This window comes from Giraffa tippelskirchi, chromosome 2 (assembly GCF_054371585.1).
Source record: "Giraffa tippelskirchi isolate mGirTip1 chromosome 2, T2T-mGirTip1v1.2.pri, whole genome shotgun sequence".
NCBI classification, from domain to species: Eukaryota; Metazoa; Chordata; class Mammalia; order Artiodactyla; family Giraffidae; genus Giraffa; species Giraffa tippelskirchi.
Genome location: NC_137276.1, coordinates 153,347,818 through 153,370,792, shown reverse-complemented (window position 1 = coordinate 153,370,792; position 22,975 = coordinate 153,347,818). Strand labels below are relative to the sequence as shown.

At 38.2% G+C, this 22,975-nt stretch overlaps 1 protein-coding gene across 50 annotated transcripts in view; it reads right to left on the bottom strand.

The window, feature by feature from the left end:
- The window catches only part of VPS8 (VPS8 subunit of CORVET complex), a 378,806-nt gene that overhangs the window by 31,147 nt on the left and 324,684 nt on the right, over positions 1-22,975 (bottom strand). For 31 of the 50 annotated variants that reach the window (XM_081571329.1, XM_081571332.1, XM_081571327.1 and 28 more), the window contains one exon: positions 1,913-1,966. The exons of the other annotated variants lie outside the window; for them this stretch is intronic. In XM_081571329.1, the coding sequence (XP_081427455.1) occupies positions 1,913-1,966 (54 nt within the window). The remainder of the gene's footprint in view (positions 1-1,912; positions 1,967-22,975) is intronic. 50 annotated transcript variants of the gene reach the window in all.

The window sequence follows — 22,975 nt, the reverse complement described above, 5'->3', positions numbered from 1 at the left end:
TAGGGGAGCAGCTAATCATTTCTCAAGTTTCTTAATTGGACTCTGTACCTAAAGAATATAAGAGCTGTACTAAATGAGGTTGGTAATTTCAAAACAGGGCTTCTCCCCCGTGTTCTTGCAGCACCCCATCATCCTGCATGGCATGTGTCAAGTTGCAAGGTAACTGTCAGGGCACCTGTCTACCTTTTCCACTAAAGGCTGAGGTCCTTGAGAACATGGATGTTATTTCTCATCTCTGTAGTCTGCTTCTTAGCTCATTATCTAGTACAAAGAAATATTTGCTGAAAGGACAGTAATATCAGTAGCATAACAAAGTGAAAGGACATTAGACTAGGAGTTGGGGGAGACTTGTGTTTTAATGCCAGTTATAATTTACTGAGTATTTAATATGTCAGGCACAGTGGTAGGCACTTAAATTGTTTCTCATTTAATCTTTAAATTCTGAGAGGTAGCATTATCCTTTTACAGGGAAGGAAACAGGGAGGCTGACTTGAGGTTATTCAGATAAAGTAGAAGAGTCAATCTTTGAATCCAAGTCTAGGTGAACCCAAAGCATGGGTTTTTAACCACTGTGTTAGAAGTGTGTTCCATGTAAAATTTGAGAGAGGCAAAAAAATTTCCCTCTAGAGTCCAGTTTCCTCCTTTGTTTACTGAGTGGGACTAAGTGGCTGATGCCCTTTCTAGCTTCTCATGTTACAGTGTGATGGTTATGAACGGCAGCAATCAGCACCACCGTCTTGCCTGCCCTGCTGCCTTGACAAGAGTGAAAGAAGTCTTCATGTGCAACATGTCCTAGGGCTTTTCAGACAACATATTTTGCTTCTATTCTTTTTTATTTTTTTTCCTTTGAAGCAGTCTCGGAGGATTCTGGAGGCAGAGAAAAGGGACCCATTTTTGGCACAACGCTTTGAAGCTAGGACCTGCTGTTAAGTCAACAGGGACAGCAAGTTGTTATTTTTGTTCTATTATACAAGCCTTTGCTGACATGGATGCTGTGAAATTGTTTAAAAAGGAGGCGGGGGGGGGCAAGGAAAGCACACCTTCAACCAGGGACACTTCAACTATAAGAGAAATAAAAACAGAAAAAGAGAGCATAGCAAACATGCCAATCTGTTGGCTCTGCTTCCACTGTACAGCTACAGCTGGATAAAGAAAAGGATTTTAGTGGTTCTCTTGGCATCATCTGAGAATTACTTGGTTGAAAGACACACTCTATCTGTGCCACAGAGTTTATAGTCAAGGGGTGAAATAGCACAGATAGAAGTTCTATCTCATGAGTATTTATGAGGACTCACTTAGCTGTTACCTGGTGAAATGTTAATACCTCAGACGAGTTTGTTTTAGGAACAGCCAACTGGAGGGATGGTACATTGTTAAGAAAAACTATATATCTTTCATCCTTAGAATATCTTTCATCTGCTATTACCCACTGATACCAGGAGGCCCATTTGGCGCTAGTAGTAAAGAACCTTCCTGCCAATGCAAGAGACATAAGAGACGTGGGTTCGATCCTTGGGTCAGGAAGATCTCCTGGAGGAGGGCATGACAACCCACGCTAGTATTCTTGCCTGGAGAATCCCACGGACAGAGTTGCTTGGCAGGCTACAGTCCATAGGGTTGTGAAGGGTTGGACACGACTGACGCAACTCGGCACATAGCACACACACACGGGAATTCTAGAACAAATAAAGCCCCTAGTTGCCAGAAGACTGATGCTAGACTCAAACCCCTAATTGGCCTCTCTGGAAGAGTCAAAGAGCTCTGGTGACACCTATTTAAGGCATCCCATCAGAAAGAACCTTTGACAGCATTAAGATGATTAAAAATCACTCATTTTGAGAACACTGTTCAACAGAGGAGAATACACACACAGGAGGAGGAAGTTGGCTTTCTTCCATTAAAACTCACTCACCTTTCTAATAGCAGGATCCCCTTTGGACGGATGACAGGATGGGGACATTTTTACCTAGGGGGAAAAAAAAGGCAAACCTTTTGATATCTTCTTATTTACAGTTTAGTTTTGTTTGACCCACCCTCAAAATAACTCAACTAGAAGTGGTATAGTAGTGTGTGTGTGCGCGTGTTTAGTCATGTCCAATTCTTTGAGGCCCCATGGACTGCAGCCTGCTAAGCTCCTCTGCCCATGGAATTTTCCAGGCAAGAATTCTGGAGTGAGGTACCATTTCCTTCTTCAGGGGATCTTCCTGACCCAGGGATCAAACCCGAGTCTCTTGTGTCTTCTGCACTGGCAGATGGATTCTTTACCACTTGTGCCACCTGGGAAGCCCCAGAAGTGGTATAACTGAGATAAAACAGACATTTTAAGGGAACCAATGAATATATGTATATTTTTAAAAGTCTCTTTGAAGCTTCTCTGAGATGAAAAACTCAGTGGTTAGCCAAGATAAAAATGTGATTAAGCTATGAAAAGTATTACAGATGGTCCAAATTGGTTTTAGCCAAATGCTAAGGAACCTAATAGATCTTTGGGGACAATATTAATTTTAATTATCTTTGTGGACAACTGACATGATCCAAAGTAGTTAGGGATATATTATTTCATAATGATAAAGAAATCAATTAATCAGGAGGACATAACAATCCTAAACATCTACACATCTAATAGCCTGAAATACTTAAGTTAAAAAGTGATAGAAATGCAAGGAGAAATAGATCTTACAGTCAGAGATTTCCATATTTTTCTCAAGAAATGAGAGAAGAAACATGAAGATTACAGAAGATATACCCAATTTAAAAAATGGGCAAAGGATTTGAATATTTTTCCTAAGAAGGCATACCAAAGAACAATAGATACATGAAAAAGTGCTCAACATCACTTATGAGGGAAATGCAAAGCAAAACTACAGTGATGTATCACCTCACACCAGTTAGGATGGCTTTCATAAAAAAAAGACAAGGGATAACCAATGCTGGCGAGGATGTGGAGAAAGGGAGCCCTTACATATTGTTGGTAGGAATGTAGACTGGTACAGCTATTATGGAAAACAGTATGGCAGTTCCTCAAAACATTTTAAAAACTGAACTATCATATCATCCAGCAATCTCACTGCTGGGTATATATCAGAAGGAACTGAAATCAACATCTGGAAGAGATACCTGCTCACTCATGTTCAGCATACCATTATTTACAATAGCCAAGATATGGAAACAACTCAAGCATCTATCAGAAGATGAATGGATAAAGAAGATATATATATATCTCTCTCTCACACACACACAATGAAATATTACTCAGTCATAAAAGAAGGAAATCTTACCATTTGCAACAATAAGGATGGACCTAGAGGGCATTATACAAACAGAGAAGTCAGACAAAGGACAAATGTTGTATGATATCACTTACAAGTGGAATTTAGAAAAGCTGCACTTGAAAAAACAGAAAGTAGAATGGTGGTTACTAGGGGCTGGTAGGTTAGGGGTAGTGAAGGGGATGTTGTTCAAGAGGATAACCTTGTAACTAGTAGAGAAATAAGTTCTGAAGATCTAAGGCACAACACAGTGATCGGAGTCAACAGTACTCTACTGTACACTTCACAGTTGCTAAGAGACTAGATAGTCACTGTTCTCAACACAAAAAAGAAATGGTAATTATTGACATGATAAAGATGTTTGCTAAGGCTACTGGTATGAAAAGGCAAAAAGATATGACACTGAAAGATGAACTCCCCAGGTCAAGAGGTGCCCAATATGCTACTGGAGAAGAGTGGAGAAATAGCTCCAGAAGGAATGAAGAGGCTGAGCCAAAGTGGAAACAACACCCAGTTGTGGATGTGGCTGGTGAAAGTTAAGTCCAATGCTGTAAAGAACAATACTGCATAGGAACCTGGAATGTTAGGTCCATAAATCAAGGTAAATTGGAAGTGGTCAAATGGGAGATGGCAAGAGTGAACATAGACATTTTAGGAATCAGTGAACTAAAATGGATGGATGGGTGAATTTAATTCAGATGACCGTTGTATCTACTACTGTGGGCAAGAATCCCTTAGAAGAAATGGAGTAGCCCTCACAGTCAGCAAAAGAGTCTGAAATGCAGTTCTTGGGTTCAGTCTCAAAAACGACAGAATGATCTGTTTGTTTCCAAGGCAAACCATTCAATATTACAATAATCCAAATCTATGTCCCAACCACCAATGCCAAAGAAGCTGAACACTTTTATGAAGACCTACAAGACTTTCTAGAATGAACATCAAAAAAAAAAAAAAAAAAGTGTCCTTCATCATAGGGGACTGGAATGCAAAAGTAGGAAGTCAAGAGATACCTGGAGTAACAGCCAAGTTTGGCCTTAGAGTACAAAATGAAGCAGGGCAAGGCTAACTGAGTTCTGTCAAGAGAATGCACTGGTCATAACAAACACCCTCTTCGAACAACACAAGAGATGACTCTACACATGGCATCACCAGATGGTCAAAACCGAAATCAGATTGATTACATTCTTTGAAGCCAAAGATGGGTGGCTCTATACAGTCAGCAAAAACAAGACCAGGAGCTGACTGCAGCTCAGATCATGAACTCCTTGTTGCCAAATTCAGACTTATCTTGAAGAAAGTAGGGAAAACCATTAGGCCATTCAGGTATGACCTAAATCAAATCCCTTACGATTATACAGTGGAAGTGACAAATAGATTTAAGGGATTACATCTGATAGAGTGCCTGAAGGACTATGGACAGAGGTTCAAACATGGCACAGGAGGTGGTGATCAAAACCATCCCCAAGAAAAAGAAATGCAAAAAGGCAAAATGGATGTCTGAGGAGGCCTTACAAACAGCTGAGAAGAGAAGTGAAAGGCAAAGGAGAAAAGGAAAGATATGCCCATCTGAATGCAGTGTTCCAAAGAATAGCAAGGAAAGATAAGAAAGCCTTCCTCAGTGAACAAGAAAAGAAATAGAGGAAACCAACAGAATGGGAAAGACTAGAGATCTCTTCAAGAAAATTAGAGATACCAAGGGAACATTTCATGCAAAGATGGGCACAATAAAGGACAGAAATGGTATGGATCTAACAGAAGCAGAAGATATTAAGAAGAGGTGGCAAGAATACACAGAAGAACTGTACAAAAAAGATCTTCACGACCCAGATAATCACGATGGTGTGATCACTCACTTAGAGCCAGACATCCTGGAATGTGAAGTCAAGTGGGCCTTAGGAAGCATTACTATGAACAAAGCTAGTGGAGGTGATGGAATTTCAGTTGAGCTATTTCAAATCCTCAAAGATGATGCTGTGAAAGTGCTTCACTCAATATGTCAGTAAATTTGGAAAACTCAGCAGTGGCCACAGGACTGGAAAAGGTCAGTTTTCATCCCAATACCGAAGAAAGACAATGCCAAAGAATGTTCAAACTACTGCACAACTGCACTCATCTCATGTGCTAGCAAAGTAACGTTCAAAATTCTTCAAGCCACACTTCAACAGTATATGAACCGAGAACTTCCAGATGTTCAAGCTGGATTTAGAAAAGGCAGAGGAACCAGAGATCAAATTGACAGCATCTGCTGGATCACTGAAAAAGCAAGAGTATTCCAGAAAAACATCTACTTCTGCTTCACTGACTACACCAACCCTTTGACTGTGTGGATCACAACAAACTGTGGAAAATTCTTCAAGAGGTATGAATATACCAGACCACCTTACATGCCTCCTGAGAAACCTGTATATGCAGGTCAAGAAGCAACAGTTAGAACCAGACATGGAACAATAGACTGGTTCAAAACTGAGAAAGGAGTAAGTCAAGGCTGTATATTGTCACCCTGAATATCTAACTTACATGCAGAGTACATCATGTGAAATGCTGGGCTGGATGAAGCACAGGCTGGAATCAAGATTGCCGGGAGAAATATCAATAACCTCAGATATGAAGATGACACCACCCTTATGGCAGAAAGTGAAGAAGAACCAAAGAGCCTCTTGATGAAGATGAAAAGGAGAGTGAAAAAGCTGGTTTAAAACTCAACATTTAAAATACTAAGATCATGGCCTCTGGCCCCATCACTTCATGGCAAATAGATGGGGAAACAATGGAAACTGACAGATTTTTATTTTCTTTGGCTCCAAAATCACTGCAGATGGTGACTACAGCCATGAAATTAAAAGACACTTGCTCCTTGGAAGAAAGGCTATGACCAGCCTAGACAGCATATTAAAAAGCAGAGACATTACTTTGCCAACAAAGGTCCATCTAGTCAAAGCTATGGTTCTTCCAGTAGTTATTTACTGAGGTGGAGTTGGACTATAAAGAAGGCTGAATGCCAAAGAATTGATGCTTTTGAACTGTGGTGTTGGAAAAGACTCTTGAGAATGCCTTGGACTGCAAGGAGATCCAACCAGTCAATCCTAAAGGAAATCACTCCTGAATATTCATTGGAAGGACTGATGCTGAAGCTGAAGCTCTAATACTTTGGCCACCTGATGTGAAGAGCTGACTCATTAGAAAAGATCCTGATGCTGGGAAAAATTGAAAGGAGGAGAATTGGATGACAGAGGACGAGATGGTTGGATGGCGTCACGGTCTCAATGGACATGAGCCTGAGCTAGCTCTCGCAAATGATGAAGGACAGGGAAGCCTGGCATGCTGCAGTCCGTAGGGTTGCAAAGAGTCAGACACAACTGAGCGACTGAATAACAAAGGCTACTGGGGTAATCATATTATAATACATAAATGTATCAAACCAACACATGGTTCACTCAAACCACACAATATTAAATGCTGATTATACATCAATTTTAAAAAATAAAAAGGAAGGATATAGAAGATATACATTGACAGAACCCTCTACCCAACAAAGGCAGAATACATACATAATCTTTTTCAGGTACAGTAGAGATATACCTCAGAGATATTATGAATTCAGTTTCAGGCCATTGCATTACAGCAAAAGTTGTGATAAAGCAAGTCACACAACTCTCTGGTTTCCTGTTGCATATAAAAGTTGTTTACACTATACTATTCTATTAAGGAGCATTATATCTAAAGAAACAATGTACATATTTTAATTGAAAAATATATTCTTGCTTAAAAAATGCTAACTATAATCTGAGCCTTCAGTGAGTAATAATTTCTTTGTTGATGGAGGGTCTTGCCTCTACGTTGATGGCTGCTGATTCATCAGGGTGGTGGTTCCTGGAGGCTGGGGTGGCTGTGGCAATTTCTTACAATAAGACAACACTTAAGTGTGCCACATCTATTGACTCTTCCTTTCACGAATGATTTCTCTGTAGTATACAAAGCTGTCTGACAGTATTCTACCCACAATAGAACTTCTTTAAAAATTGGAGTCCATCTTCTTAAATCTTGTTGCTGCTTTATCAACTAAGTTTATGTAACATAAATCCGTTGTTGTCATATCAACAATCTTTACAGCATTCTACCAGGAGTGGATCCCATCTCCAGAAAACACTTTCTTTGTTCATTCATAAGAAGCAACACCTCATCTGTTCAAGTTTTATCATGATATTGCATCAATCCAGTCACATCCTCAGGCTTTACTTCTAATTCTCTTGCCATTTCCACCACATCTGCAGTGACTTCCTCCATGAAGTCTTGAACCCCTCTAAGTAATCCATGAGGGTTGGAATCAACTTCTTCCAAACTCCTGTTAGTGTTGATATTCTGTCCTTTCCCATGAATCACCAATGATCTCAATGGCGTTTAGAATGGTGCACCCTTTCCAGAAGGTTTTCAGTTGACTTTGCTCAGATCCATCAGTGAACTATCTATGTCAGCAATAGCCTTATAAAATGTATTTCTTACATAATAAACTTAAAAGTCAAAATTCCTCTTTGATCCATGGGCTACAGAATGGAAACTGTATTAGCAGGCATGAAAACAACATTAATTTTGTTGTATATCTCCATCAGAGTCCTTAAAAGACCAGATGCATTGTCAGTAAGCCATAATATTTTTTTCAAAGGAAACTTTTTTTGTGAGCAGTATGTTTCAACAATAAGCTTAAAATATTTAGTAAACCATGTTGTACACAGATGTGCTGTCATCCAGACTTTGTTGTTCCATTTATAGAGCACAGGCAAAGCAAAGTTAGCATAATTCTTAAGGGCCCCAGAATTTTGGGAATGGTAAATGAGCATTGGCTTCATCTTCAAGTCATGAGCTGCATTAGCCACTAACAAGAGAGTCAATCTGTTCTTTGAAGTTTTGAAACCAAGCACTAACTTCTCCTCTCTAGCTATAAAAGTCCTAGAGCGCTAGGCATCTTCTTTAAATATAAGGCTATTTTGTCTATGATGAAAATCTGTCATTTAGTGTCCCTACCTTCATTAATTATCTTAGCTAGATCTTCTGAATAACTTACTGTTGCTTCTACATCAGTACTTTCTGCTTCACCTTGCACTCATGTTACGAAGATGGCTTCTTTTCTTATACTTAATGAACCAACCTTTGCTAGCTTTAGACTTTTCTTCAGCAGCCTCCTCACTGCTTTCAGCCTTCACAGAATCGAAGACATTCAGGGCCTTGCTTTGGATTAAGTGAATTTTATGGCTGATTTGATCTTCTATCCAGACCACTAAAACTTTCTCCACATGAGCAATAAGACTGTTTTGCTTTATCATTTGTGTGTTCACTGAAGTAGCACTGTTAATTTCCTTTAAGAATTTTTACTTTTCATTCACAACTTGGATTAACTGTTTGGCACAAGAAGCCTAGCTTCTGATCCATTTTGGCTTTTGGTAAGGCTTTCTCAGTAAGCTTAATCATTTCTAGCTTTTGATTTAAAGTGAGAGAAATGTGACTTTTCCTTTCACTTGAACACTTAGAGGCCACTGCAGGGTTATCAATGGGTCTAACTTCAAAATTAATGGGTCTCAAGGAATAGGGAGGCTTGAAAAGATCCCCTGGAGAAGGGAAAGGCTACCTACTCCAGTATTGTGGCCTGGAGAATTCCATGGACTGTATAGTCCATGGGGTTGGACACGATTTAGCACTATCTTTCTTCCTTAAGGAGAGGGAAAGAAACAGAATCGGCTAGTAGGCGGAGCAGCTAGAACACATACATTTATTGATGAAGTTTGCCATCTTAAGTAAGCGCAGTTTGTGGTCCCCAAACAATTACAATAGTAACATCTAAGATCACTGATCACAGATGACCATGCAATAATGATAAAAAAATATTGTGAGAATTACCAAAATGTAACACAGAGACACAAAGTGAGCAAATGCTTTTGGAAAAGTGCCAATAACCTTGCTTGAGGCAAAATTGCCACAAACCTTCAATCTGTAAAAAAGAAATGCAGTTTCTAAAGTGCAATAAAGAAAAGCACGATAAAATGAGGTAAGCACACAGACCATTTACCAACATAGATTATTTTCTGACAATTGCAATTTTCAATTAATTTCAAACAACTCAAGTCATACAAAGAATGTTCTCTGACTGTAATAGAAATAAATTAGACATGAGTAACACAAAGATTTCTGGAAAATTCTCAAATATTTAGGAACTGACACATTTCCAAATAATGTTTTGATCAAAGAAGAAATCAAAAGGAAATTAGATCCTAAAAATACCCATAATCATGAAGAAACAAGATCTGAATAGGCCAAAAATTAATAAGAAAACTGAATCAGTAATAAAAAAAACTTCCCCCAAAAGAAACATCCAGGACAAGACAGTTTCATTGGTGAATTCTACCAAGTATTTGAAGGAGAATTAATTCCATTCCTTTTCCAACTCTCCCAAAAAACTGAAGAGGAGGGAACTCATTTTAGGAGATCAGCATTAACCTTCAAGGAAAGAAGATTACAGGTCAATATCCCTGATGAATATAGTTGAAAGAATCATCAACAAAATACTCACAAACTGAATTCAGCAGCACCTTATAAAGTTCACATACCAACTTTAAGTGGGATTTATGGGATGCAAGGAGGGTTTAACATACACAAATCAATAAATGGCCTAGCCAGAGAAATTAGGCAAGAATAAAAGGTATACACTAACAATTAATAGTTCAAAAAGGCAATTAAGAAACAATTCTATTTACTATACCATCAAAAATAATAAAATACCTAGGAATAAACGTAAGGAGGCAAAAGACTTATATACTGAAAACTACAAAATGTTGCTCAAAGAAATTAAAGACGACAAAGACAAATAGAAAGACACCTTGTGTTCATAGTTTAGAAGACAAAATTTTGTTAAGATGTCCATACTATCTAAAGTAACCTATAGATTCAATGGGGTCACTTTCAAATGCAATGGCAATTTGAGAAATAGAAAAATCCATCCTAAAATTTATATGCAATCTCAAGGGACCCTGAATAGCAAAAAAGAATCAATTAAAAAAGAACAAAGCTGAGTGTCTCACACTTCTTGATTTCCAAATTTACTGCAAAGCTACAGTGATCAAAACTGTGCTAGTCAAAAATACATGTACAGATCAATGCAACAGAAATAAATCCACATATTTACAATCAATTAATCTTCGACAAAGGAGGCAAGAATACATAATGGAAAAAACAGTCTCTAGCAAGTGGTGTTTGGAAAGCTGGAAAGACTCATGTAAGTCAATGAAATTAGAACACTCACTCATATCATATACAAAAATAAACTCGAAGTGGTTTAAAGACCTAAATATTAATATAAGACATGACACCATAAACTCCTAGAACAGAACATAGGCAAAACATTCTCTGACATAAATCGTAGCAATATGTTCTTAGATTACTTACTCTTCCAATACAAAAGAAATAAAAGCAAAAGTAAAAGAATGGAACTAATCAAACTTAAAAGCTTTTGCCCAACAAAGGAAACCATAAACAAAACAAAAAGACAACCTACAGACTGCAAATATTTGCAAATGATGCAACTGACAAGGGCTTAACTTCTAAAATATAAAAACAGCTCATACAACTCAGTATCAAAAAAAAACCCAACTCAATCAAAAAATGCACAGAAGACTTTAATAGACATTTCTCCAAAGACATTCAGATGGCCAACAGGCACTTAAAAAGACTAACATCAACTAATTATTAGAGGAATGCAAGTCAAAACCACGATGAGATATCACCTCACAACAATCAGAAGGATCATAATCAAAAAGCCTACAAATAATAAACGCTGGGTAGAGTATGGGAAAAAAGGGAACTCTCTTACATTACTGGCAGGAATAAAAATTGGTGCCACTCTGGAAAACAATATGGAGGTCCCTTACAAAACTAAAACAAATCCTACTCCTGGGTATATCCCTGGAAAAAACTTTAATTCAAAAAGGTATATGCACCCCAACATTAATAGCAGCACTATTTACAGTAGCCAAGACATGGAAGCAACTTAAATGTCTATCAACGGATGAATGGATAAACAAGATGTGGGGTGTGTGTGTGTATGTGTGTATAAAACTCAGCCATCAATAAAAATGAAATATTGCCATCTGAAGCAACATGGAAGGACCTAGAAATACTGAGTGAAGTCAGAGAAAGACAAAGAAAGACACAAATATTATACAGTATCACTTATATGTGTAACCTAAAAATAACACAAATTTATTTACAAAGCAGAAATAGTCAAAGCAGACATAGAAAAACAAACTTACGGTTACCAAAGGAAAAAGTAGGGGGTAGGGATAAATTAGGAGTATAGGATTAACAGATAAATACCACTATGTATAAAATAGATAAACAACAATGATTTAATGTATAACACAGGGAACTATATTCAATATATTCTTAACCTAAGAACAACTATAGGTAATTTCTTGCAATAACCTATAATGGAAATATATGTGTGTACACACACATATATAAAACAATCACTATGTTGTACACCTGAAACTTTTTCACAACAATATTGTAATGTTTACAACACTGTTTACAACAATATTGTAATTTACAACAATATTTTAAATCAACTATATTTCAAAAAACAATCCCCCACCCCCAAAGAAACAGTGTGCTAACTGGCATAAAGGTAGAATTATAGAATAGAATAAAATAGACTGGAAATAAATCCTGTAAATGGTGCATATGGTCAAATGATTTTCAACAAGGGTGCTAAGTAAGACCATTTAATGTGGAAAAGACAGTCATTTCGACGAAATGGTGGTGGGAGAACTGGAGAGCCACAAGCAAAAGAGTGAAACTAGACTTACAGTCTATCATATATATCAAAAACTACCTCAAAATGGATCAAAGACCTAAATGCCAGCACTAACACTATGAAACTATTAGAAAAAAATACATGGGGAAATGTTCCATGACTTAGGATTTAGATTTCTTGGATGTGACAGCAAAGGCACAAGCAGCAACAACAACAAAGAGACAAATTGGACTTCATCAAAATTAAAAACTTTCATGGACAAATGGACACTGCAAATAGCATAAAAAGGCAGCTCAGAGATTGGAAGAAAGTATTTGCAAATGACACCCGTGATAAGGGTTAATACCCAGACTATATACAGAACTCCTAAACTCAACAACAATAGGACAAACCACTCAATTAAAAAACAGGCAAAGGATGATAAATAAACACATGAAAAGATGCTCTACGTCATTAGTCATTCCCAGAATGCAAATTAAAAACATAATGAGATACCACTGCACACCTATTAGAGTAGCCAAAATTAGAAAGACTGACTATATCAAGATGTGGAGGAACTGGAACCCTCATAACTTCTGGCAAGAGAGTAAAATGCTACAACCACTTTGGAGAAGAGTTAGGCAGTTTCTTAAAATGATAAACATACATTTTTCATATGAGCCAGCCACTCCATTCTGAGGTATCACTCAAGAGAAATAAAAATATATGTTGAAACAAAAATTTTTTACACAAATTTTCATAAAAGCTTTATCTATAAAAGCCATAAACTAAAACTGTCCAAATGTCTATCAACAGGTGGAATAGTAAACAAATTATGGAATATCCATAGAGTCCCTTGGACTGCAAGGAGATCCAACCAGTCCATCCTAAAGGAGATCAGTCCTGGGTGTTCACTGGAAGGACTGATGTTGAAGCTGAAACTCCAATACTTTGGCCACCTCATGCGAAGAGCTGACTCATTGGAAAAGACCTTGATGCTGGGCAACATTGAGGGCAGGAGGAGAAGGGGACGACAGAGGATGAGATGGTTGGATGGCATCACTGACTCAATGGACATAGGTTTGGGTGGATTCCAGCAGTTGGTGATGGACAGGGAGGCCTGGCGTGCTGCGGTTCATGGCGTCACAAAGAGTCAGACAAGACTGAGTGACTGAACTGAACTGAACTGATAAAATGTAATATTACTCACCAGTAAGAAGGAATGAACTCTCAATACAACAATGTGGATGCATCTCAAATAACTTCACTGAGTGAAGAACTCAGACCAAAAAAGCATACATACTTTACGGTTTCATTTTCTAAAATTCTAGAAAATGCAGGACCTCTCTAGTGGCTCAGTGGTAAAGAATTTGCCTGCCAATGAAGGAGCCACAGGAGATGTGGGTTTGATCCTTGGGTCAGAAAGATCCCTTGGGGGAGGGCATGGTAACCTACTCCAGTATTCTTGCCTGGGATATCCCATGGACAGAGGAGCCTGGGTGCTACATGGACTGTAGCCCTGGGATCGCAAAGAGTCAGACACAACTGAGCACGCACACAGCAACTAGAAGATGCAAATCAATGTACTGTGACAGAAAGTCAATTGGTGATTTCCCTGGATCAGAAGAGAGGAACTGAGTAAATGTTTGCAGGTGATGGATAGGGTCAGTATCTTGAGTGTGTTGATGAATTCATACACATATACATATGTTAAATTTGTATACTTCAAGTACAATTTATTTTATATCAACTATACCTCAATAAAACTTTTAAGGAAATTTTTAGAGTACAGTTAAAAGAATGTTCAGAAAGACATTTATAGCTTTTTATGCTATTCTGGAAAACAAAGGTTAAAAATAAAGAAACTTCCAATTTAAGAAGCTAGAAAAAGAAGATCAAAGTAAAACCAAACTAAGGAAGGTAATAATAGGCAGAAATCAATGCAATAGAAATCAAACAAAACAACAGAGAAAATTAACAAAGCCAACACTGGCTTTTTGACAATAACAAAATTGATAAATTGCTATTTAGATTGATTGAGAAAAACGAATATAAGTTACCAATATTAGCAATGAAAAGGAAATTATTACTCCACGCCGCATTACTCACAGATGTTTAAGAGGCAATAGGAGCCTATTAAGAACAACTTTATACCAAAAATATGATAGATGAAAAGAACACACTTCTTAAAAGCAACATATAAAACTGGACCCAAGATAAAACAAAATATGAATAGCCCTACATTTATTAAAGAAGCTAAATTTATCAAATCTTTACACAAAGAAAACTCCAAGGTCACATAGTTTCAGCAGTGCATTCTAGCAAATATTAAGTACACAGAGACGAACATATGAAATCAAAATATCAACTTATTAACTTATAAGAAAAAATAATTATTGTAAGTAGTTCAAGAGATACTCGATACTATCTGTCTAGAATGATGCAGAAGAGATATAAGCACTGGGAAAGCAACTGGGCTCAACTTCTCAAGCCTGTTCCAATTCCAGCAGTTTAATTCTAAAAGCCTACAGTAAAAGGTGATAAAGACATTTCCTATAACTGTGGCATCAAGCTATTCAAACAGGATCATACTGCAGTCTTTTCTGCCTTTCCCCTCTGAATTTCAGAATAACTTTAGAAAACATACCTCAACTCAGGGATCAAAACTGTTGGCTACCCAGACTGTCCTTTAAGATTTAGTAGGTCTGCAAAAATTAGACTTGAAAGTCTTCACTTTAACATACCATGACGTTAATACTCTGGAATTTACTCCAGATGTATGATGTAGCTTGCTAAATGTGATCCAATTTTAACTCCTGGTATGCTCTTTCTGAAAAGGGAGAAAATAGATTTTCAAAGCAAATAGATATTTAAGCTTTAAAAAGTGACCTCATAAAAGGATCTGCAGACTTTTTAAAACAAGCCAAGAACTAGATGTGGTGCTGGACAATTTATCTGAGAAAGCTATTCTCTGGAGATTAAGTCAGAGTGTTTGAAGTGGCAACAGAAATGGTCTAGAATCACTTAAGAAAGGTCTTATTTCTCATTTAACAGGATTCCTTCTGGAAATGCCTCAGGCAATGCAGCTTAAAAGACACTTCAAATCCAGGTGTATAGACACTATATCTGGGGATATGGATGATATACTATGCTGCCGCTGCTCTTAAGTTGCTTCATTCGTGTCTGACTCTGTGCGACCCCATAGATAGCAGCCCACCAGGCTCCCCTGTCCCTGGGGTTCAAGGCCTTAATAATCCTACACTTTTGTGATCTTTGTTAATAAAATGATTCCCAACTTAGAGAAGCAAACTGAAGTTAAGTAGCAATAGGAATATCTTATTGCCTTGCTTTTTAAAAACCAGCCCTGATTTTTCTGATTACCAAAGGAATACATGTTCATAGGTGGAAATTAAATACAAGAGTGAAATAAAGCAAATAAAAATGACAAGACAACCACACAGCAATAACTACTATTAACATTTGGAATCATACTGTTTTGTGATCTTTTCATGTAACAACTTGAGAATGTTTATTCCACCATGTCAATATTCTTTGACAACATGCTTCTTCATGGCTATAAAGCAGTTCATTCATTAGACAGATATACCATAACTAATTTTACCAAGTATCAGGAGGCTATTGGGACATTAGGATGTTTTCAATTTTTTAAAATTATTTTAAAAATGCTGTCATAAACATCCTTGTGTAACACTTGGCATACACTTCATGTGTTGCTTTCATTGCACAGATTCTTTTAAGTTCCTGTTTCTAAGGATGTGTGTGCGTGCGCTCAGTTGCTTCAGCCGTGTCTGACTCTTTGCGATCCTATGGACTGTAGCCTGCCAGGCTCCTTTGTCCATGGGATTCTCCAGGCAAGAATACTGGAGTGTGTTGCCATGCCCTCCTCCAGGGGATCTTCCCGACACAAGGATTGAACCCATGTTTCCTGCGTCTCCAGCACTGCAGGCCGATTCTTTACCCACTGAGCCACCTGGGAAGGGTGTAGACATTTATAAATATAAACTGCCAGTTTTCCTCTTGAGAAGCAGATAGATCCACAAACCTTTTTATTATAATCCTAAAATCCAAAAAGCTCTGAATTCAAAAGTATTTCTTTTTAAAAACTTTTGGCACCAAAATTTATCTGACATCAAAACCTGACCTGAAGTGAAGCTATTTATGGTCTTTATCCCACGTAAGGATTTGATAGACTTGATTATGGGATGCTGCCCTAGACCCCACTGGGAATGTAATATAACACATAAGTACCATTTATTACTTTTCTTTAGTACTTTAAAAATGCCATTTTCTTGTCCTCTAGCCTCCCATTCCCACCACCTTTATAGAAGTCAGTTATTGTTGTATTATTGTCTTATCTTTGGCTGCTCTTAAGATTTCCTCTTTATCTTTGGTTTTAGCAGTTTGACAATGATGTGTCTGAGTGGGTTTTCTTTGTACTTATCCCACTAGCAGTTTGCTAAGTTTTTGGACATATGGGTTAATGTTTTTCATCAAATGTAGGAAATTTTCAGTTCCACCCCCCTACTTATCTCTCCTTGCTTTTGAGAATGCCAGTGATATATATATATATATATATATATATAAAGGACTTTTTGATATCATTTCACAGTTTACCAAGTACTCCTTACTTATTTTTAATCTTTTAGTCTCTGTGCTTCTGTTAAGATGATTTCTATTGAACTGTCTCCAAATTATAGATAACATTTGTTAAAAATGCTGCTGATATCTAATGAAATTTTCATCTCAGCATTTTTAGCTCCAGAATTTACATTTGGCTTTATTTTATAGTTTCCATTTATCTGCTAAGATTTCCCTATGTATTCAATCACTGTGCTAATCTTTTCCTCTAAATCCTTTCAACTGATTTATAATTTCTATTTTAAAGTCCTTGACTGCTAATTCAAATATCTAGGTCATCCACAGATCTACCACCATTGATGTTTTTTCTTTTGATTTTAGGTTACCTTTTCCTTCTTCCAATTGATCATATGACAGTTTTGGCTTTGACTTTGTGAGGATGGATTTATTTTGCTTTTGCCCTTAGTCTTAGTATGGCATTTAGTCCTAAGGCATGGTCCTTCTACTGTTTCAATACAAAATCTGATGTGTTTATCAATCCCTCAAATTTGTCAAAGCTTGCACTCAAATTGAGCACTATGCAGCTGCTGATATCTCTGCTCAGTGCTTTAGGCCTCCTGATGCTACTTTCTGTCTGGTTTCTTGAAACAATGTTTGTATATGTGCAACTTGGGAACTCACAAGAGAGTTTGGGGATCCCTCTTTCCTGGCTCCCGTTTTTCTGAGATGTCCTCTCTCAATTTATAGCTGATTTGGTAGTCCTGAACTCGTTTCTTCATCTCAATAACAATACTACTTTCTTAAACTCTTTTCCCCCAGTTCTCCAAGGCAAACTGAGGTAAGCTCTAAAGGGAAAAAGGCTAGTTAAGCAAAGCTCCTTTAGTTTGCATCCCTCTTTTAAGGTTTTTGTTCCTACAGTTTCTGCCTACTTCTGGTTGCTCTCCAAACAATATTTTGTCTATATAATCGCTACTGGCAGAAGAGTTGTCCAATACAGGCCATTATTGGAATTGGGACTCTCTGTTACATTTCTGAGAAATCTGTATGGGGGTCAAGAGGCAACAGTTAGGACCCTGTATGGGAACAACTGATTGATTCAAGACTGAGAAAGGAGTACAACAAGGCTGTCTGCTGTCATCCTGTTTGTTTAACCTATACACTGAGCACATCATGAGAAATGCCAGGCTGGATGAGTTACAAGCCAGAATCAAGACAGGCAGGAGAAGCATCAACAACCTCAGATAAGTGGATGATACCACTCTAATGGCAGAAAGCAAAGAGGAACTAAAGAGCCTCTTGATGACAGTGAAAGAGGAGAGTGAAAGAGCCAGCTTAAAACTAAATATTAAAAAACTAAGAACATGGCATCCAGCCCCATTACTACATGGCAAATAGAAAGGAAAAAGGTGTAAGTAGTGATAGATTTCCTCTTCTTGGGGTCCAAAATCACTGCAGATGGTGACTGAAGCCATGAAATCAGAAGAAGATTGCTTTTGGACAGGAAAGCAATGACAAACCTAGACAGTGTGTTGGAAAGCAGAGACATTACTCTGCCAGAGGTCCGTATAGTCAAGGCTATAGTCTTCCCAGTGGTCAGGTACGGTTGTGAGACCTGGACCATAAAGAAGGCAGAACGCCAAATTAATAGATGCCTTTGAACTGTGGTGCTGGAGAAGACTCCTGAAAGTCCCTTGGACAGCAAGGGGATCAAACCAGTCAATCTTAAGGGAGATCAACCTAAATATTCACTGGGATGACTGATGCTGGAGCTGAATCTCCAGTATTCTGATCATCTGATGAGAACAGATGACTCATTGGAAAAGTCCCTGATGCTGGGAAAGATTGAGGGCAGAAGGAGAAGAGGGCGTCAGAGGATGAGATGGCTGGACAGCATCACCTACGCAATGAACATGAACTTGGGCAAACTCTGGGAAATGGTGAGGGACATGGAGGCCTGGTGTGCTGTAGTCCCTGGGGCTGCAGAGTCAGGCACCACCGGGTGACTGAACAACAACAACATTACGTTTCTACAAACATTTTTTCTGTACTATCCCTGCCCCTACTTCTTCCAGAACTCCAATGACATTTATATTTTGCCAGTTCAAGCCGTTCCATAATTCAAAGTTACCTGTTTCTTTTCAGTGTGTATTTGATTCAGGATAGTTTCTACAGTTATAAAGTCAAGTTCACTAATCATTCTGCAATGCTCATTATGCTGTTAATTCCACCTAGTGTGTTCTTCTTCTCATACATTGAAGGTTTAATCTCCAGATGTTTGATTGGCTCTTCATAACTTCCATCTCTCTAACATGTTCAATCTTTCCTCTAGCTTCTTCAACATATGGAATACAATTATAATAGCTGCTGTTCTTGTCTACTAATCCTAGCATATGTGCCATTTCTGGGTCTGTTTCAATGGATGTTTTCTTAAGACAATTTTTTAATAGCAGTTTTAGATTCATAGCAAAACTGAGAGAAACGTACAGAGAAACTACATATATGCCATACTCCCACAGATGCACAGTTTCCCCTATTATCAACATCTCCCACCAGAGTGGTGCATCTGTTGTAACTGGTGACGTGTTACATGGACACATTATCACCATCCAAAGTCCACAGTTTACCTTAGGGCTCACTCTTGGCACTGCATATTCTATGGATTTGAACAAACATGTAATGACACATATCCATCTTTATAGTATCATATAGAGTGTTTTCACTGCCCTAAAAATTCTCTGTTCCATTTATTCATCCTTCCCTCTCCTCTCCCTGCTAGCAAAAACTGATCCTTTTACTGTCTCCATAGTTTTGTCTTTTCCAGAACGTCATGTAATTGATTTTTTTCTCCTTTTTATTACATTTTCCTGCTTTCTTGCATGCCTTGTAATTTTTTATCAAATTCCAAGCACTGTGAATTCTACTTTGTACTGTTAGATATTTTTGTAATCCTTAACATATTCTTGAACTTTGCTCTGTGATGTTGTTAAAATACATGGAAATAATTTGATTGTTTTAGATTCTGCTTTTAAATTTTGTTAGGTGGGATCAAAACAGCATGTAATCTAGGGTTAAATTTCCCCCAAAATACTGGGGTCAAAACCTTACTTAGTACTCTCAGTGCTGCCCTGTGAGTTATTATGCTTTCCAGGTTTGCAATATTTCTGGTTCTAAATGAATCTGAGGCACTGCTACCTCTAATATTTTGGGTACTTCTTTTTCTGGCCTTGAGTCATTTCCCCACACTCTGATGGGTCAGTATTCAATGCAAGGTTGCCTTCTACAGATCTCCGGAGCCCTCTGTGTGGCTCTCTTCCGTCCAACAGTCTGTCCTGTGAACTCTAGCCACCCGTCTTCCTTGGACTCCCTGCTCTGTCTCAACTCAGAGACAATGATGAACTCTGCCTTGGCTCTCCCTCCCTGTGCAATGGCTTGGAAACTTTCCTCCAGGAGTACGTTAGGGGATAATGCTATGATTTATATCATTTGTTTATTGACTCTCAGGGGTCATTATCCTTCACTGCTTGAGGTCCAATGTCTTGAGAATCATTGCTTTATATATTTTGACCATTTTCCCTCCAAAAGACTCCTAGTGAAATGGAAGTCTCTGTATTACCATTCTTAAAAAAAACAAAAAAATTGTGAATTCTGAGACATATCTGGCTAAAAGGATTTAGATAAGAGACTGTGGACTTGTACAAATATGCATTTCCACTAGTCTGTCTCCTCACATCCCTATCATAAATGCATTAGGATTTTTAATATACGCCAGTTTAATATGTATTTTTAAAAATTTGAAAGTTTAATACATTTAAAAAAGTGGTATCATATTGCTGTTTTAACTGGTATTGCTTTGATAATTGGTAAAGTTGAACATTCTTTCAGATTTTATTGGATAACAAAACTTTTTATGCCATTTGCCTATCCGTCCAGTAAAGGTTTAGTTCTATGTAAAGACTGGAAACACTTTTTTTGGTACTATTGTCTTCCTTTTCAAGCTTTTTCTAGATCAAAGGAAAGTGAAAAACTTTATAGAACCTTAAGAATCTGATTGTTCGCTGCTCTGGCAAAGAGGTGAAGACTTGGATGGTAATAGTGGTGTGGTTGTCTACACACTTTCCACAATCACAATCAATGGACAGTATCAATTCCCTTGTTTTAAACTCTTCTTACGCTTACTATAAGAATATAAACTAAACTCTTTACCAGAATCTTACAAGCTAATAAGGATCTGGCCCTCCCTACCTCTTAAATCTTATTCTTTGCCATGTTCCCCTTTATCACTATGTTTCAGACTGATCTTCTTCAGTTCCTTGAACAAGTTACTTCCTCCTCTGTTCCTTTGTGCCTGTTGTTATCTTTTGCTTTGAATGTTCTTCCAGGGCTGGATCCTTCTTATCTCTGCAGATAGATATTTTCCTGACCCCCCAATCCAAAGTAGGTTTTCCTTCTGTTCTCCCTGTAACATTCTGTTCCCTCATAGTACTCATATACCTATCACAATTTGAAATTATATGTTTGATAGTTTGTTTACTTAATTACTGTCTACCTCTCTTATTAGATGGTAAGCTACATGATGTTGGGAACTATTTCCTTGTTGCTATTCACCAATGCATATTTGGTACCAAGAACAGTTTTTGGCCCAAAGTAGGCATACATTCCAACAAGACAAGAGACGACGCTACACATGGAAATCACCACATGGTCAATACTGAAATCAGACTGATTATATCCTTTGCAGCCAAAAAGGGAGAAGCTCTATACAGTCAGCAAAACCAAAACCGGGAGCTGACTGTGGCTCAGATCATGAACTCCTTATTGCCAAATTCAGACTGAAATTAAAGAAAGTAGGGAAAACCACTAGGCCATTCAGGTGTGACCTATTCAAATCCCTTATGATTATAGAATGGAGGTGACAAATAGGTTTAAGGGATTATATCTGATAAAGTGCCTGAAGAACTATCAGTTCAGTTCAGTCGCTCAGTCGTGTCCGACTCTTTGTGACCCCATAGATTGCAGCATGCCAGGCCTCCCTGTCCATCACCAACTCATGTCCACTGAGTTGGTGATGCCATCCAACCATCTCATCCTCTGTCATCCCTTTCTCCTCCTGCCTTCAATCTTTCCCAGCATCAGGGTCTTTTCAAATGAGTCAGTTCTTCACATCAGGTGGCCAAAGTATTGGAGTTTCAGCTTCAAATTCAGTCCTTCCAAAGACTATTCAGGACTGATTTCCTTTAGGATGGACTGGTTGGATCTTCTTGCAGTCCAAGGGACTCTCAAGAATCTTCTCCAACACCACAGTTCAAAAGCATCAATTCTTCGGCACTCAGCTTTCTTCATAGTCCAACTCTCACATCTATACATGACTAATGGAAAAATCACAGCCTTGACTAGATGGACTTGTTGGCAAAGTAATGTCTCTGCTTTTTAATATGCTGTCTAGGTTGGTCATAACTTTCCTTCCAAGAAGTGTCTTTTAATTTCATTTCTTGCAGTCACCATCTACAGTGATTTTGGAGCCCAAAAAAATAAAGTCTGCTACTATTTCCACTGTTTCCTCATCCATTTGTCATGAAGTGATGGACCGTTTGCCATGATGTTAGTTTTCTGAATGTTGAGCTTTAAGCCAACTTTTTCACTCTCCTTTTTCACTTTCATCAAGAGGCTCTTTAGTTCTTCTTCACTTTCTGCCATAAGGGTGGTGTCATCTGCATATCTGAGGTTATTGATATTTCTCCTGGCAATCTTGATTCCAGCTTGTGCTTCCTCCAGCCCAGCGTTTCTCATGATGTACTCTGTATATAAGTTAAATAAGCAGGGTGACAATATACAGCCTTGACGTACTCCTTTTCCTATTTGGAACCAGTCTGTTGTTCCATGTCCAGTTCGAACTGTTGCTTCCTGACCTGCATACAGATTTCTCAAGAGGCAGGTCAGGTGGTCTGGTATTCCCATCTCTTTCAGAATTTTCCACAGTTTATTGCGATCCACACAGTCAAAGGCTTTAGCGTAGTCAATAAAGCAGGAATAGATGTTTTTCTGGAACTCTCTTGCTTTTTCGATGATCCAGCGGATGTTGGCAATCTGATCTCTGGTTCCTCTGCCTTTTCTAAATCCAGCTTGAGCATCTGAAAGTTCACGGTTTACATATTGCTGAAGCCTGAGCAGCAGCTGCGTGGCACTGGAGCAGCAAGCGGTCGAGAGGAGATACTCCACATCCAAGGTAAGGAGCAGCAGCTGCGCTTTGCTGGAGCAGCCGTGAAGAGATACCCCACGTCCAAGGTACGAGAAACCCCACTAAGACGGAAGGCCCTGAGAGAGGGCATCAGAG